The sequence below is a fragment of the Plecotus auritus genome, assembly GCF_963455305.1.
Source record: "Plecotus auritus genome assembly, chromosome: 2".
In the NCBI taxonomy this organism is placed as follows: domain Eukaryota; kingdom Metazoa; phylum Chordata; class Mammalia; order Chiroptera; family Vespertilionidae; genus Plecotus; species Plecotus auritus.
Window position 1 is genome coordinate 40,381,442 of NC_137771.1, and position 18,141 is coordinate 40,399,582.

Here is an 18,141-nt window from a genome sequence, read left to right on the forward strand (position 1 = left end):
GTTTACATCCCATTTCAACAAAATGATTGCTAAAGAGGAGTCGGACCACCAACTCAAGCTTGAAGACCTTTTGATTTTTTTCAATAGTTCTGTGGATATTATTTAATGACATGATGCCAACCTAACAAACATGAGTAGTGGCAAGAATTTGGGTTCAAAACCCAGTCCTGATACTGCCTCTGTGATTGCAAATACATTACTTCATTTCTTTGAACCTCAGCTTACTCATCTGTGAAATGGGGTCAATTGGTATCTGCCATACAGAGATAATGGGAAGATTAAAGGAGTTGATGTAAGAAACTTATCGTACTTAGCAGGTCACCGTTGTATAGAAAGTGATGTTTTTTTGATAAAGTTGCTAGTTTGATGTTTCCTTGCTTAAAAGTTATCTATAAAAGTTTTCCCTTACTGTTAATGAGTGCATAATGAGTAGGACCTCCCCTCCCTGTTTCTTTTTTTCCTCTCTCTGCTAGAGTCCTGAAGCTTTAGTTTAGAAAACTGACCAAACATCATGTTGCAATCCTAAGCCATAATGATTCTAAACATACAACCCATTCTTAAAGGAAAGGAAACCCTAGGTTTTCTGTAGGGACTACCCACATGGGATTGTTGACAAACAGACCTAAAATTCTGGGTGGATGATTAGTAATATGTAAGTCAACTTGGGTAATTGTACACTGTTATTTTTACTGTTTTTTGAATCAAACATTCTGCTATTACTTGCTTTAAAAACTTTGTTTAGCTATTAATACATTTAAAATGACCGCTTATGACACAGATGGCCTCATCCATTGAAAGTATGGATATTTTTCCAATTTAAAAAATATCTTCTTTTCTTCCTCCAGTTTATTTACCATATATATTTATTTAGAGGATTAACAAATCATGGTCTCTTTGCTTCTCCTTGGCATTGGGTGGGGGAGATATTATAATTCTGTCTTAAATATGGGGCAACCAAGGCTCAGAGACACCTTACTTGACAAGGCCAATAAAAATGGGTGATACAGTCCCTTCCATAGCCTGGCTGGTAGAGCAGAGGACTGTAGTTGATTCCCCAAAAAAGGTAATGCATGCACAGTTAATAACACATTCATAATTTAATGCTGTTTTTTAAACAAAATTTAATAGTAAGATTTGCCATCAAAACTTGCTCCCGGGATAGGAATGTAAAGTTCAAAGGGCTGTACCCCAGAGGGTCCGGAAGGGACTAGGAACCCACAGCACTAGAGTCCTTGCTCACATTTCATGCGGAGTTAGATAACCCTCTCCACTGAACAGCAGCATCCCAGCCGGGAGAAGAGGACAGCTATCAGAGGGGAGAATGAAAACCTTCTTGAAGGAGAAGCAACATGAAGTGGTGGGAAGAGCGTGGACCTCAGAGGCAGTCTGAGCCCATTTCACATTATAGCTCTACCACATATCCCTTATGTGACTTTGGTTACTCAATCTTTGACCTTGAGTTTCCTGTCTCTCAAAGTGGGTTAAAATCACCCTATCAGCAGGATGTACACAGAAGACCTAGCGCAGAACTGGGACCCATCACACAAGGTTAGTAAATGCTAGTGTTTATTCTGGCACCAACATGTATACCTTTCATAGAGAATTGACTGATCCTACAGGCAGAACAGAGACATAGAAACTTGTAGAAATGCTATGAGTCCCTGTTTCTTCATCTTCTTCCCTGAAAGGGTCTCTTTTTTCACATAAAGTTCTGAGCTTTTTCAGCATACCAGAGGCAGGAAGACGTAACTCTGAACGGTTGGTCAGAGCCATTAAATAAAATCCTATGCTCCTATCCAGGCTAAACACAGGGACCTAATTCCCATGGTCTGCTATCTCCTTCTCCATACACAGAGCTTCCAGGGACTTCAAGAAAGACATTGCAAGAAGAGAGGTGAAGTTTGTATAGGAGGACAAGGAAGAAAAATGAATTGCCATATCTTGATCTTTCCCTCACACATAGCAACAAAAGGCAAAGCATCTAAGTAGATCAGTGAAGGAAAGACCAGAGGAGGGCAGAGAGAAGGCAGCGCTGAGTCCTGAGATACCACGCATGCACAACTGAATGTATTTATATTTATAAGAGACTAGACAAAGGAGGGGGAATTAGATGGTAAAGCAGCATGGCTGTGGATGTTTAACTTCATAGTCAGCTGGGGGAAAATACCATTTTTGACACATTTTCATTCCACTCGGGGTTACAATATTAATTGGCTTAGCCGACTTACAACCAGTAATTTCTTTTGCGGTGCGCAGGTTAATGGAGTTGCCAGAGTGTCTCAGATATGAAATTGTTGCCTCATAATTATGTGGTTCTTCAAATTCAGCACTGAGAAGCATGGAGAAAAGAAGGTTAGTTAAAATAAAATGTTTCTTTAAACATACTGTAAAACTTTTTTGTATTTTTTCCTCATTAGAGAGGTAATATAAGTATGTCTGGCCAATATGGTAACCTGAGCAGACATGGAAGGCACACCGTCCCTGTTCTAAAGACATAGGAATTCTGGATAAAATATTACAATACTAAGATTTATACAAAGAACACCTAACTCATCTAGAAATCAGTAAGGTAAAAATCTCCAGGTGCCAGACATCGAAAGGAAACTCACAATTAAAGATGTAAATGAGCTGAAACCGGTTTGGCTCAGTGGATAGAGCATCAGCCTGTGGACTGAAAGGTCCCTGGTTCGATTCCGGTCAAGGGCATGTACCTTGGTTGCAGGCACATCCCCAGTAGGGGGTGTGCAGGAGGCAGCTGATCGATGTTTCTCTCTCATCGATGTTTCTAACTCTCTATCCCTCTCCCTTCCTCTCTGTAAAAAATCAATAAAATATATTAAAAAAAAAAAGATGTAAATGAGAACTGTAACCAAGGGACTCAGAGGCAAATGGGAGCCGAATAAAGAAAGATCTTAGTGACTGGTTGACTGAGGACCTAAGGTCTGAGTCGGAAGTTACATCTGAGCCACAGGCCTCATCTGAATGGGAAGCTGAAACTGAGCCATCAGCATGAAGTCCAGAGTCACAAAATGCCACCCCATCTGCAAAATAAGTTCTAAAACTATCGGTGCACTCTCCTAGGTTCTGAGCTGGAAGACTGCTGCTAGACAATGGCCACTAGAGCTAAAAGAGAGTCCCCATGAGATACCAGAACCTTGCACAGGCGTGGGTTCCAGATGTAGACTCTGTGTAGTTCCAAGATGCAAAGCCAAAAAGGTGCTTGAAACCCAACCCTCCCCTCTGCTAAAGCAACTCTGAAATTACTCGGTAAACATACTTCCATATCCTTGGATACCTATAGTTTCTAAAGAAACAGTTCCCACTCTAAACAAGCTTATAGTCACAACTGCACACCCCACCAGGAAAGGAGCCACCATAGATAGTCGGAAGATATAACTTGGGAGAATTAAATAACAGAATGACATGAATGTGACTTTAAAATAAATACATTTTATGTGTTCAAAGAAATAAAGTGAGGAACAAAACCCACTAGAGGGTGTGAAAAAACATGTAGAGTAGGAGACAGGAGAAAGAAGTTATAGAAATAATATAGTTCTTAAAAGAAAAATTTTAATGTATAGGTTGAAAGTAGATTGGGTACAGCAAAAGAGAGAATTGGTGAACTAGTTAAATCTGAGGCAGTTACCCAGAAGGTAGCACAGAGAGATTAAGAGATGAAAAATATTAAAGGAAAAATTAACAGTAGGGAGGATAGAATGAGAAGGTTCAATACACACACACACACACACACACACACATTATCCACCAAAATGTATACACACACTTTAAATAATTATAAAGGCAGTGTTTATTAAGAATAAAATGGCCCAGCCATTGTGGGTAGTTGAGCATTGACCCATGTACCCAGAGGTTGCTGGTTCGATTCCTGGTCAGGGCACATGCCCAGGTTGTGGCCTTGAATCTCTGGTGGGAGCCATGCAGGAGGCAGTGACCAATGTTTCTCTCTCTCTCTCAAATCCAATAAAAACATATTTAAAAAAAGAATAAAATGGAATTAAAATATTAAATAATAATATGATGGTGAGAGAAGGCTATGGGAATTATTCTCAGGTCTTTATGTTGTTTAGGAGCAGGGTATAAATTTCGACTAACATCAGACTTAATTGTAGATGTCTAAATTTAACTATAATCATTAAAAAAGATTGAAATAGAATATTTAACTTCCCAACTGGTAGAAAGAAAATACGCAATAAGAAAGCTTAAATGTTTAAGAAGGCAGCAAAGGAAGAAAAAAATACAAGTAAAGAAATTTCATAGTAAATTTAAAACATGAAATATAATGGGAAACAGTCCAAATAGATCAAGAATCATAAAAATGCAGAGATGAACCTACTCCAATAAAATATAGATTATCTGACTTGATGTCTTAAAAATCCAGCTAATGCTGCTACAAAGCAACAGACAAGCCAAAGCGCTGGCATTGATGAATGGGAAAGAGAGCCAAACCAAATACTAACTAAAAAGAAAGCTTAAGTAAGTATACTAATAGTAGACCATACTTTAGCATGACTGTTCAAGAAAATGAGAGAAGGTACACACACACAACCACAGAGTAGAGATAAAAAAAAGAGGACAAAACTGGGGATAGCTTCAGGTTTTCAGAAATCTATGAAGATGTTATGATCAGTTCTCTGCCAATAAGTTTGCAAGTCTAGAGAAAATCAACAAATTTAGTGAGAAATATAAAATTACCACAGTGACTAAAGAAAAAATAGAAAGATCGATAGGCCAATAAATCATAATAGGGCTTGCATAAACAGTGCACACACCCACAGTCCCCCCTACCCACCTCCACATTCTGCCCACCTGTGGCGAGGTTTAATGACTAGTTTCAGAGAGAAAAAAAAAAAGGAAAAGCTATACTACTCATTTTAAGATGAAAGAATAATTTTGATATGAAAACCACAAAATGACCAATGAAAGAAAAATATAGCCCAATCTCACATAAGACATTTTAGCCCAAATAAAATAGTAGAAAAATGAATTAATCAGTAATAAAAACAACTAAAATTTCCCCAAGACTTCAAGGATGACTAACATCAGAAAATCTGTCATTGCAAGTAATCATACTGGAACAATGAAAGTGAAAGAAACAAAACACCTACTCAGATTATTTTAATAGATGCAAGAAAGCATTCCAGGTAGATAAACTTTCTTAATTAGATTAACCTCCAAAAATGTCACAATAGCAAAATGGAACAAAAAGAGTTAATATGTAAACTCTACTAGGAACTTCTGCAATAGAAAGACAAAGAAACCATTAGAAAATTGGACAAAAACATATGGTAGATATCACAGAAGCAAACAACTAAAAAGTTTATAAGTAAATTCACAACCTCACAGTAAATGGGGAAATAGAAGTCAAGACAATGAGAATTTGGTTCCACACCCTTCAGTTTAGCAAGAGTCTTAAAGTTTGAAAAAAAATCTCATTTAGCAAGAATATGGAAAACGGGAACTCTTCATACAGGCTTGAGAATATGAATTGGAACAACTATTTTGGAGAATAATTTTTCAATACCTAGTAAAACTAAAGTTGTTTATTTACTCTTGTTTAGCCCTTTTAACTCTAAGTAAAAAAAACCCCACAACAACCTAGAGAAACTTGCTCATATTTACCTGTTATTATATGAGAATTATTGTTGCAGCATCATTTGAAAGGTTGAAAATTTAAAACAACCTTCATGTTCCTCATTAAAGGAATACATGAACATACTGTGATATATTGTTTACATAAAGAAATATAGGCGATGTGTAAATGGAATGAATAAACTAGACTTACACGCATTAACATGTAATATGAAAACACAGCTTTGGAAAAAAATTAAGTTGCAGAAGGATAAAATAAGATGCCATTTATATAAAAATGTAAAATACTATACCTTTAACAGATATGTGAGTTTGTAGCTAAAGTGTAAGAAATATATTAAATGAATCCACTCTCGTATTCCCAGCTGAAGTTGCCTCTGGGAAGGGAGAAAGAGAAATGGGACTGGGGAGTGAAATGAAAGGAACTTCAACTGTGCCCATAGCAAATGTAAAATACCTATTTCACACTGGATGTGGACAGTAGAGGGGAGAAAAATTACCCATAATTCTCCCACCTTAACACAAGTGAGGTCTCAGTACTTTGGTATTCTTCCTGGTTTTATTTTCCATTTAGTGGTATATCTGCATAGTTGTTACAGACAAAAAGGTAGGAGCACTCTCTTTTCCTTTTTTCTCCCCATTTATTATTATACTAGAGGCCCAGTGCACAGATTAATGCACTTGTCGGGGGTGGGGCCTGCAGGGATCGGGCTGCTGCGGGACCACCACTCATCCTGGTCGGCTGAGTGGCACGCCCACTGTGGAATGCACTGACCACCAGGGGGCAGCTCCTGTGTTGAGCATCCCCTGGTGGTCAGTGCATGTCATAGCAACTGGTCGACTGGTCATTCTGCCTCGGTCACTGGGCTTTTATATATATAGACTAGAGGCCCGGTGCACAAAATTTGTGCATGGGGGGAGGGTGTCCCTAAGCCCAGCCTGCACCCTCTCCAATCTGGGACCCCTTGAGGGATGTCCAACCACCCGTTAGGCCCGATCCCAGTCGGACATCCCTCTCACCATCCAGGACTGCTGGCTCTAAACCGCTTGCCTGCCTCTGCCTGATTGCCCCTAACTGCTTCTGCCTGCCAGTCTGATCACCCCCTAACCCAGTGGTCAGCAAACCGCGGCTCATGAGCCACATGCAGCTTGGAAGCCGCAGTTTGCCACTCTGTTGACTAATGAGTTTGCCGACCACTATCATATACTACCCTTTACCTCTTTGCACACAATATGCCACAATTGCCTAATCCTCACAGCTTCCAACTACATGGTAACATTTAGTCTAGTCCAGTGGTCGGCAAACTCATTAGTCAACAGAGCGGCAAACTGCAGCTCATGAGCCGCATGTGGCTCGCGAGCCACGGTTTGGGGCCCACTGCCCTAACCACTCCACTGCCAGCCTGATCAATGCCTAACTGCTCCCCAACCGGCCCAATTGCCCCTAACTGCCCTCCCCTGCCGGCCTGGTCACCCCTAACTGCCCTCCCCTGCCAGTCTGGTCGCCCCTAACTGTCCTCCCCTGCAGGCCTGGGTGCCCCCCAACTGTCCTCCACTGCAGGCCTGGTCCCCCCACCAACTGCCCTCTACTGCAGGCCTGGTCCCCCCCCCCAACTGCCCTCCCTGCTTGCCTGATCGCCCACAACTGCCCTCCCCTGCAGGCCTGGTCCCTCCAACTACCCTCCCCTGCAGGCCTGGTCCCCCCCAACTGCCCTCCCCTGCAGGCCTGGTTCCCCCCAACTACCCTCCTCTGAAGGCCTGGTCCCCTGCAACTGCCCTCCCCTGCAGGCCTGGTCTCCCCCAACTGCCCACAACTGCCCTCCCCTGCCAGCCATCTTGTGGTGGCCATCTTGTGTCCACATGGGGGCGGCCATCTTGTGTCTTGGAGTGACAGTCAATTTGCATATTACTCTTTTATTAGATAGGATATTAAGTACATTTCACCCAATTGTTTTTTCTTTTTTGTTTGGCCATTTTGGGTATTTTCAGGTCCCGCCCCCCATGGTCTCTGTAATATTTTAAATATGTATGAATAGAAAACATAATAAACTCTAAGGCATCATAATTTCTTCCCTCACTCTTTGGCTCCCCTCCCCCTGCATGAAACAATCAAGAGACATTTTCTTAAGATATAGACTATCCCATGTATCTCATGCTCCAGGGGCCTAACAATCTCATTGGGTTTATGGTAAATTAACTTTATTAATAAGAAACAATTTGTGGAAAAACTGAAAGAAGATGTTTAATCAATTTCTTGCACTACTTTTGTCAGAAATGGATAAACACCCGACTTCAAATGATCAGAAAGAATTTCATTCAAATGTAAAAAAAAGGCATCTTCAGATTCACTGTCTTAGCAGAAAGGCAGAGTCAGGATTAATGTGAAGGGAGAAAAAAGATACTATAGATACATTTAAACCACCCTTTTGCTCCCTGACAATGTCTTTTATCTTTTTTCTGGTCCATTAAAACCAGACCTGAGATCTGCCTTGATTTAATGCAGTGTGGGTCGATAGAAAGAACTTGGGTTGCAGGGAAGAAATAATTCGATGAATTAAATATATCTCTGCTTCAATTTCTTTGTTTCCACATTTGTTAAGTCTATAGACTGTCTCCAGAACTGTAGACATCATTGGGAGGCAGCATAGAATTACAGACAAACTTGGCTCTTGGGGTCAGCCCAGCTCTTCTACTTTCTAATGATAAAATATTGGATATATCCCTTAATCTTTAGTTTCCTACTCTAAAAACAACAATAAAATCTGATTTAAAAGTAGGCTATCGATATTGAATGCAATATTTGCCCTCTTCACATAGACCTTCTACAAAAGTATGATAGTAATATTATACTGGAGGACAGAAATTATAGTGTTCTTTAAAAAAAGGTTTGGGGTTTGCATTTTGGAAAGTGCTTTTTATTACTGGCATAGTATCAGGTTTATATCTTTTCTGATTTTCTTATAGGAAACCTCTGGTAATTTAAGTACTAGATAATAAAACATTAGTGTTTCTTGAAGATCTCGTCAACATTATCTGTGTTCAAGAAGAAACACAGTTCTGTAAATGCGATGCGAGCGTTAAAGATGATTTACACAAGCAGATGCTTTCCTATTGGCGTGGACCCTTAGAGATCTGCAAAACAAATTTTTGAACAAGTTGGCTTTCTCTGGCTGAAGCATGGGCCCATGTCCTCCTCTCATTCTTGTTTGCATTTGCTACGTCTACCCTTGGGACACAGCCCTCCTTTGGAGAATAATTTGCCAATTTCTGTCTTGGGCTGTTCACTCTAGAGAAGTGGTACACACAGCTCATTCAAACATATGTTCACTTGATCAAACAGTGAAATTACCCATCCCAGTAGCAGCTACTGTTTGTTGAGGGTTTACCATATGTAAGGCACTGTACTTAGATTCATTATATCCATCCCTGTGTGGTCTTAAGCAGTCATTTAGATTCTCAGGGCCTTAATTTCTTTATAGGGTCACTGTAGGAATAATTGAGTTAACATGTGGGAAACATCCAACAGGTACTTTCCCTTTCTCACCTTCCTCTGGATCACTTTGCATGAGACTGCATCAAAAAGTTTCACTGAAAAAAAGTTCTGGAAAATCGAAAGAGCTTATACTAAGTAGAAAGATTGGGACTTGAGCAGCAAATCCTGCTATAGCTGTACTTCTGTGTTTATTTCATTAGGGGGTATATCTAAGTGGAAAACCCACCTTCTTCTATTTCTTATGTCAATGGGATGGCCACACACTTTGGAGGCAAAGAGACCAGGAGTAGCTTAACTAGGAATTGTTCTGTGTGGTATTCTACAGGTTCTTGGTGACAAGGAAATATGTGACCATGTGATTTCTCAATGTCCCAAAGTACCAAACTGGGCGAATTCCTATTTCCAATAAATAATTCTTACAAGACTACTCTCCTCCCCAGCCTTTACCCTAAGAAACTTTTCTCCAGAATTAAATGATTGATGATTAAACTTTAAAAAGTTACATCCATGCTGTCTAAAATGGACCTGAAAATGTATTTGTACTATGTTCACAAAAAATACACAAAATAATTCCAAGGACATGTTTCTCTCAAGAGCTAATAAAGCTTCCATCTTCTACATTTTAGATGCTTGATAAAGATGAAGAATCAATGAAGCAGTCGGGCAGAAGGGTGGTGAGGGGACACACGCTTTGAATAGATAGAGGTGGGGCTGAATCTCAACTTCACCTGTGACCTTGGGTGGGTAATTGGGCCCAAGTCTCTTCTTCCTGGACATATATTATGCTGTGTTTACTGACATAAGGCATATGCTACTACTACCACCACTACCACTCTGCCTACCATTCCACACTTCCACCACTTGAACTTCTACCACCTCTACCACTAGCTCTACTACTTTCTCATTTTTAAAGAACACAAACACATATCTATGCTTAGATATTCTTATCTACACTAATAAAAGAGAAAGATGCAAATTGACCGTACCTTCGCGACACCCACCAGCCAATCAGGAGTGAGTATGCCAATTAACTGAACAAAGATGGCGGGTTAATTTGCATACACAGGTGCCGAGTGGCTGGGGTGTGGCGAGATGCTTGCGTCATCACCATGGCGACGATGCAGGCATTCCACACCGCCCCAGCCGCTCCAGGCTTGTGGGCAGCGTGGGAAGGCAGAAAGGCAGCTCTGGGGCTGGAGCGAAGGCAGTGCCGGCAGCCAGGGAAAGGAAGGCCCATTCTTGCACAAATCTTCATGCATCGGGCCGCTAGTATGTGATATACATTCACACAAAATACACATATATGTCTATGATAAACGTATATCAGATACATATGAATATATGTATTTGTATATACAGATATGCAAATATGTGTGTATTTACTAGTACATGAATGTGTATAAGCCCAACCCTACCACCACATGTTTCATAACCTACTACTTCTACAATGACTTCTGTAACAACAAACAAACAAGAAAAAACAATGCTGCCAATGTTGCTCAATTCTGGGCGCTAAAGTGTTTTTTCTAAAATTCAAAAATTTATAACCTAATTCTTTTAATAAAAGGCCACAAAACTAGAATGACTGTAAAAGTTAATTTTATGTGTCAATTTGACCACAGGTGTCCAGGCTGAACGTTATTTCTGGGTGTGTTTGTGAGGGTGTTTGGATGAGATCAGCATTTGAATCAGCGGTCCCCTTGAACAGAGCACTCTGTGGTTGGGGGTTTTAAAATGAAGGAGTGGACCTAAGTAAGGGACACAAATCTTTGTCTATAGAAAGTGCTCAATAAACAGAACCTTTAGGAGATTTTTTAAAAAGGAATAATGCTTTAAAACACGAAAGAAGAGAAAAACCCTAAGTAAATCCACTGCTCCTACCTTGTGAAAGGCAGGCCAAACAGTGACCTTGCTGTGTCCCTGAAATCCAATTAAAAGGGGATAAGCCCAGCTGGCATGGCTCAGTGGTTGAGTGTAATAAGAAACTATTAAAGTGGCTTAAGCTGGTGCCACCTGGATGTTCTGGGTCTAAAACTTTATAAGGCACAGGCTTAAAAAATTCCCTCTCTTCACTCTTGCCCTATAGCAATTCAGTTGAGCACACTGGGATCTTGGGGCCCTCTTTCACATCCCATCCTACGAGGAGCCACTCAAGAAAGAGCACTGTAGTTGCGAACAACTTAAAAACTAGCCTTTAGAGATTCTGATCTTACATGCACAAAGGCACAAGGATGTCCAGCTTTTGCTTAGTTAAGTAGAAACCAATCCCAAATAGCTTTCAGGAAGGATGTGTCTGGTACTGAGCTCTAGTGATATGCCAAGCACTCCACAGGTATTCATATCAACAATGACAGAAACAGCAAGTCTCCGAGTTTTCTTAGATTCCTCTTCCTCTCCCATCTCATTCCCACAGCTGATCCAGCAATTGCTGGCTTTCCCCCCAAAACATAACTTGAATTTATTGATTTCTTTATCTCCATTTCTTTTTTTAATTAATTAACTTATTGGTTTTACAGGGAGAGGTAGGGAGAGGGAGAAGGAGAAAGGGAGAAAGAGAAATGCACATTGATTTGCTGTTCCACATATTTATGCATTCAATGGTTGATCCTTGTAAATTCCCTGACTGGGGATTGAACCCACAACCTTGATGTATTAGAACGCTTATTTAAGCAATTGAGCTACCAGCCAGGGCTCTTTATCTTCATTCCTACTATAATGTGCATGCCAACTTATTTCACCTCTCTGTGACTCAGTTTCCTTATCTGTAAAATGGATGGTTCATCCACTTCTTAGATTGTCATATATGGACTCATATATGAACTTAGAACAGAAACTATCTAAGGGTTGATTGCTATTTTTACTGTTATAATTACTGTTTTATTATTGTTGCAGTGGTTTCCTAGGCTGTCTTCCTCTTCTCCCATTTCCCCACTAAATTTATCATTTATACGGAACCCAGAGTGACTGGTACAAGCTAAATGTCAGCACACGTCACTGCCTAGCTTGTCATTCTCCATGGCTTCCCAATGCATTGAGAGAGAAATCCGCATTCATTCCAGGCTCACAAGAGTCGCCCATCATCCCCCAGCACACTGTGTTTAGCTACACGCTCTCCTTTCTGGCTCTGTAGACATGGTGGGGGGAGGGGTTCTTCTTTGAGGGTCTGAACCAGTGGTGCTCTCTCCTGGAATATTCTTCCAGCTGTGGGCAAACTACGGCCCGCGGGCCGGATCCGGCCCTTCGGCTGTTCTATCCGGCCCGCGGAGCCGAAAGAGCGGAGGGTTCTCTTGCTCTCCCCTCCGCTCCTTTACTTTGAATTTATATTAGTTCACACAAACACTCCATCCATGCTTTTGTTCCGGCCCTCTGGTCCAGTTTAAGAACCCATTGTGGCCCTCGAGTCAAAAAGTTTGCCCACCCCTGTAATCTAGACCTTCCATGACTGGGGCCCCCGAATTCGGGTCTCAACCCCAATGTCACCACCTCCGAGAGGCCTTCCTTGACCATTCTACACTTTCTTTACTTTGCTCTCAATCCCCAGTTACTACCTTAATACTTAAAAATTTTTTTCTTTATAGCACTTACTACTAGTCAAATAAGGAGAACAAATGCGTTTTCTTGGGCCACAATGCCGTTGTTCTGCTAGCATCATTATTCTGCTTGGATGCCCCAGGTAAGGCAGCTATCCCCCACCACAGCCTCTGTTCTCCGGGATCTCACACAGGACCTCCTGGGGAGACCATCACAGGAGCCGCAGCCCCAGGCACGTTAGCGTCTCCCACTCACCATGGGACACACCAAAACACAAATACAAATGCATGTTCCAAAGTACTGGCTTAAGAGAGGTCATCCAGGAGATTCATAATAGGCTTATAGTATTTTTTAAAGGCTGCTGTCAAAACAAAAACACAAAATTAAAAAGTTGAGGAGAGAAAATGGTGGAGTCCTGAGATCTACCCACAGACCCGCATCTGAGAAACACTGTCCTGTGTGAATCTTTTCTGCTTGGGAAATAAACAGCCTCTCCCTTCCTTAGTGTCTAGCTGAGATTCCCTGAGTCAGGACTGTTTTCTGATACTTCCTACTGGGAGAAAAGCTGTATTTATAGCTAATGAATGTAATACTAGCCAGCTCTGCTAAGTACTGACGGAGATCCTGCTGACTGCTGCCCTGGGACTCCCCGGCTTTGCTCACACTAATAGGGGCTGCTGTCCTACAGGGTGCCAGCCAGCTTGGTTCCCATGAAAAAGTGATGGCAAAGAATAATCTCCAAAAAGTCATTTCACTGTTGGGAGCTAATGAGATATTAATATTCCAGCGGCAACCAGAGATGGAGAGGCCCAGGGTGGAAGAAACACTCATCAAGCATCTTCTCTATTCGCCGTGCTTTAGACAGTTTATCTCATCTAGTCTCCATGGCCATCAGTGAAGTAAGTATTATTGTGTCCACTTTACAGATGTGTGTGCTAAAGCTCTGAGCTGGTAAGTGACTGGTCTCAGGTGCAGGGAATGGGTTTGAATATGCATTACTCTGACTCCAGACCTGTGTTTTTCCATTACGCTATGCGACTTGTCATATTTGATAATATGAAGAAGCTCAGAAATGAAGATGGTTACTGTGAAGCACTGAGTTCCTAACAAGATGATTAATATATATATACATATATATATACACACATATATATATATATACACATATATATATGTGTGTGTGTGTGTGTGTGTGTGTGTGTGTGTGTGTGTAGTATCTATGGAAATACAGCTGAAACACAAAGATACCTGTTTTGTGAATAATGGTTGAAAAAAATTGATCTTTAATTCAAAGAAAAATGTTGTCCTTAGACGTTTTAAGAACTGTTATGTAAAGATAGTGTCCACTGTACCAATGAGTAGATCTTGGCCAAGTGGTTTTGAGTCTGAGGTAGGAAGGTTATCTTTTTTTCCCCTCCCAGTTCAACTTGAAGGACTTTTGAGTAAACAAACAAATGAATGTGTGTAGGCACGTGTGTGTGATTACATGTAGGATATTTTTGTCTACTTTATACAATGCTGTATTCTCAATGCATATAGAGGAATTGGCACATAGTAGATGCTCAATAAGTATGTGTTAAATGAATAAAACCTACTTCAGCAAAGAAAAACACTGGGCTCTCCAGGTAATGAGCTCCCCATCAAAGGACTTTTGAAGAGAATTCTTGCCTTTGGTAGAAGGTTATATAATAGCTAAGTAAGCTTTATTGAACACTAGATGCTAGGCACTGTGCTAAACACTTTACACTCATGATTTCACTTATCCTCACTACAACTGTATGAGTTAAGTACTACCAATATCCTACTTTATATAAGTAGAAATTGAAGTTTACAGAGGTTAAGGCATTTGTCCAAGGCTACATAGGTGATAAGTGGTAAAGCATGGGTCAGGAACCCAGATTTTTGTTCACATTATGCTCTGTGGCTTGGCTGCATCAGATAATTGCCAGGTCCCCTTCCAGTAATGAGATCCTGCATACTCTATTTTAATACAACATCTTTACTGAAGATTAATAGCAAGAACATGGAAATGTTCTTCCCAAACAGGCACCAGTTCCCATGGAAATTGTATCTAAGGTCGCTCAGCATCCTGGCATTTACTTGTTCAAAGTAATTTCTTTCTTTTTTTTTTTTTTTTTTTAAGAACACGACAGTAATTTATTTTCGACTATAGGACTTACATAGCAACCACTGGACTTTTTATGCACAACTCATTGCCAGTGAATATGGAAAGCTAGGTGATATGGAAGATTTCCAGCAACATACACTTTTTAAATAGTGACTTTTCCTCCAATTCCCAGCAGGGACAGGAAGTCTAAAGGTAACACTATCCATGGAAAGACAGATATACATAGATATTTCTCACACATTTAAGAGCACTGGAATCATATGGTTAAATAGGTCAATTTTACAACTGCTTATCTATCAGTTATGTCAATGTTATTTTTTCAACTCCAGAGCCAGCGATACAGAGCAGAGGGAGAGTGGGAGTCAAATGTCTGATCCTTGCTCATTGCCCAAAGTAGGATGAGTCATGGGTGGCCAAAATATGTTGTTGCCTGGCCTCAGTAAAAGAAATAGATGAGGGGTCCAGAAATCTGAGAAGAAGGAGCAACACCCTTGTCTCTACTCTGTCCTCACCCCTTTCACAAAGATGACTAAAGGTGGGGCCACTGTCTGCAGGTGCCTGCAGGGAACCAACAGCCTTATGCTCCCTGCAGGTAGAGGAGAAGATGCAGGGTCACAGACATTTATGGGATTCAAACTAATTTCTTATCAGTGTGGAAAAATGAAGTTCAAAGTCCTTAGCACAGCACTTAGTACACTTTAGGATCCAACCATATTTCGTATTTTCTCATATTAGAATACTTTTTGTCTGTCTATATGCTATTTATTACTACCACCTTGCTTTCAATCATGTTCTAGCTCTATACTAAATATTCATTGATCCATCCATTTATCCATCCACTAACCAACTATAAGTCAGCAATGTAGTTATTTACAGTAACAATACCCTGTCATCCACCCAACTTACAGTCTCACAAAAGGGAACAAATGAGTAAATCTATCTAATTCCAACCCACCATGCAGGGGACATCACAAGATCTTTCTTCTTCCATGAAGCTGCCCCTAAGAATCCTGGTCCCCCTTCATCCCGTCTGTCTTTCACTCTTATAGCACTATGGCCCATATCATAAATGAGATGCAATGAATCTCATTTCAGATGAGGATAGGTTCAGTTTTAAAGTCAATATGAAAGAACAGCACCAATTGCCCTTGTAAATCCCTTAGGAAGAAGGTGTCACAGACTACCGTTTCCCAGTACTTGCCCATCACAGCCAGTTTGTGCCCAGTGTTGAAATGGATTGCTGATTCCTTGATGAAAGTGTGAGAGAAGAAATCAGCTTAGTTTAGAACCTAGCTGCAGTAAAATGGTGTATCTAGCCATACACTCTGATCATGGCACACTCAATCACACTGAAATGCTCCCAGTATGTGAGGCACGAGGGAACCGAGATTGACTCGGGGTACATCAGAATGCCATTGTCCCCTCAAAATGTCATACCAGGGCCAATGCTCATCCAGTAACTAATGCAAACCATTTCCTGAGATGTCTAAATTATTTCCCCTCATTCAAATAAATGTACATGGAATGCAGGTCCACCCACCCACCTTGTGCCGTCATTCAACTCTAACCACTAAACTAGGAGTTCCCCCTTGTTGAATACGACTGTCTATTCCTTGGTGTACTCACCCCTCTAAGATTTGGTTCCTGTCTACCTTAACCATCCCATTTCTTTCCATTCCTTATTACACTTTCTATACTCTAACTCCACTTAACTACTTCTAATTTCCAAAATAATGTTACTTCATACCTCCTACCTCTGCCTATAGTGCCCCTTCTCATGTTAATCCAGTGAATGTTGACCCTCAGCATTCATTTCAAATACTTCCCTTCTGTGCTAGTTTGATTGGACTGACACTACTATTCTTAACGCCTCCCTGGGACCCTGAGGTTTGCAGGTGAAATTTCAGTGCCTCCCACTGTAATGCTGGGCTTGGTCCTGTCACTTGCTTTGACCAATAGGAGGTCAGCAAATGTGATACCTCAGAGGCATAGAAAGTGTTTGTGCTATTGGCTTTGTCTGCTGCCACTGCTGGGAGAGCCTTCCTCAGTTAGCTCGCCGGAGGATGTGATGAGGGTGCTAAGTTGAGTTGCACCAAGGTCATCCTAGATCAGCCAGATTCAAACTGAACCCCAGACAATAGGAGCAACCTAATCAACTTGCACCTAGTATATAAGTTCTGGAGACCTAATACACAACCTAGTCATTGGAGTAAAAATATACTTATTATAAACTTCAACGTTGCTAAGAGACGAGATCTAAACTGTTTTCAACACTCACAAAAAAAGAAATAAAATAATTATATGAGGTGATAAAGATGTTAGTTAAGCTGCTGTAGTGGTTACTAGTATATTGCAATGCATAAATGTATTAATCCAACAGGCTGTGCACCTCAAACTTAGACGTTATACATCAATTATATCACAATAAAAAATAGTTTGTGCACACCTGAGTTAGAATCACAGCTCAGCAAGTGGCAAACTTTCTGAGCCCAAGTGTTTTTAGCTATAAAATGGAGACAGTGGCAGCAACTTCGATGCCTTCTTGAGAAGATGAAATGATAAAATCTGTATTAAGTAGCCAGGTGAGTGCATTAAAAGGGCTCAACAGCATTTGGTTGAGTGAATTAATGACCTGACACTTCTATGGAAAAATTCTTAGAATGAATGCAGCAAAAATAGAAGGTCTTTGTCCCATTACCGGTTCCAAACACCCTGCCAGCTGCCCTCGACTTTCTGTGGCCTCTAATTCAATTTATTACTATGGAAGCTGATGTTTCAATTTACTGAACCCAACTGTACAATAAATAAAAGTACCTCAGAGGACCATCTTTGCAACTTAACGTCAGCATGGTTGTTAAATGTGGTTTATTTAATCTCTCATCTAAAACAAGAGTTGCAGTTTGTTGCTTCTACATCTGCTCTTCCCGCAACCCTTTGGGGAAATACTGATGCCTGGCCTGTGCTTACTGCCTGCTTGTGGGCAGGCTCAGTGGCCTCATTGGCAGGCTATATTCCTGCACAATTAAGAAACAGGTACTTACCTCTCTGGAGGCAGGTAGCCCTCCTTCACAGCTGCTGCAAGAGCAAAAGGGAGAGTGAAAAAGAGACAATAGCAGCAGCCTGATTAAAGCAAATTGTGTTTGTGCAATGACCTGACTCCAGAGACACAATGTGTTTGGCAACTCACCTGTGCCCCAAGCCTCCCCTTCTCTGGCATCCAGGGGATCATTGCCCACTTTGCAGCCCTCACCCACACTTTATGGTGCTTAATCATGAGTACACTCTCTTGTATTAGACTTTGACCTCCTTGAGTACCAGGATGACTGTTGGGTTTCTCTCTTAATCTAATGCCTGTCACAGGGCCTGGCAAAGAGAATGC

General features: G+C 41.0%; 1 protein-coding gene across 1 annotated transcript in view; it reads right to left on the minus strand.

The window, feature by feature from the left end:
- FYB2 (FYN binding protein 2) overlaps positions 1-18,141 on the minus strand; it is a 106,290-nt gene that overhangs the window by 38,147 nt on the left and 50,002 nt on the right. The window contains 2 exon segments of the mRNA XM_080654170.1: positions 2,229-2,329; positions 17,804-17,837. Coding sequence (XP_080510296.1) covers positions 2,229-2,329; positions 17,804-17,837 — 135 coding nt within the window.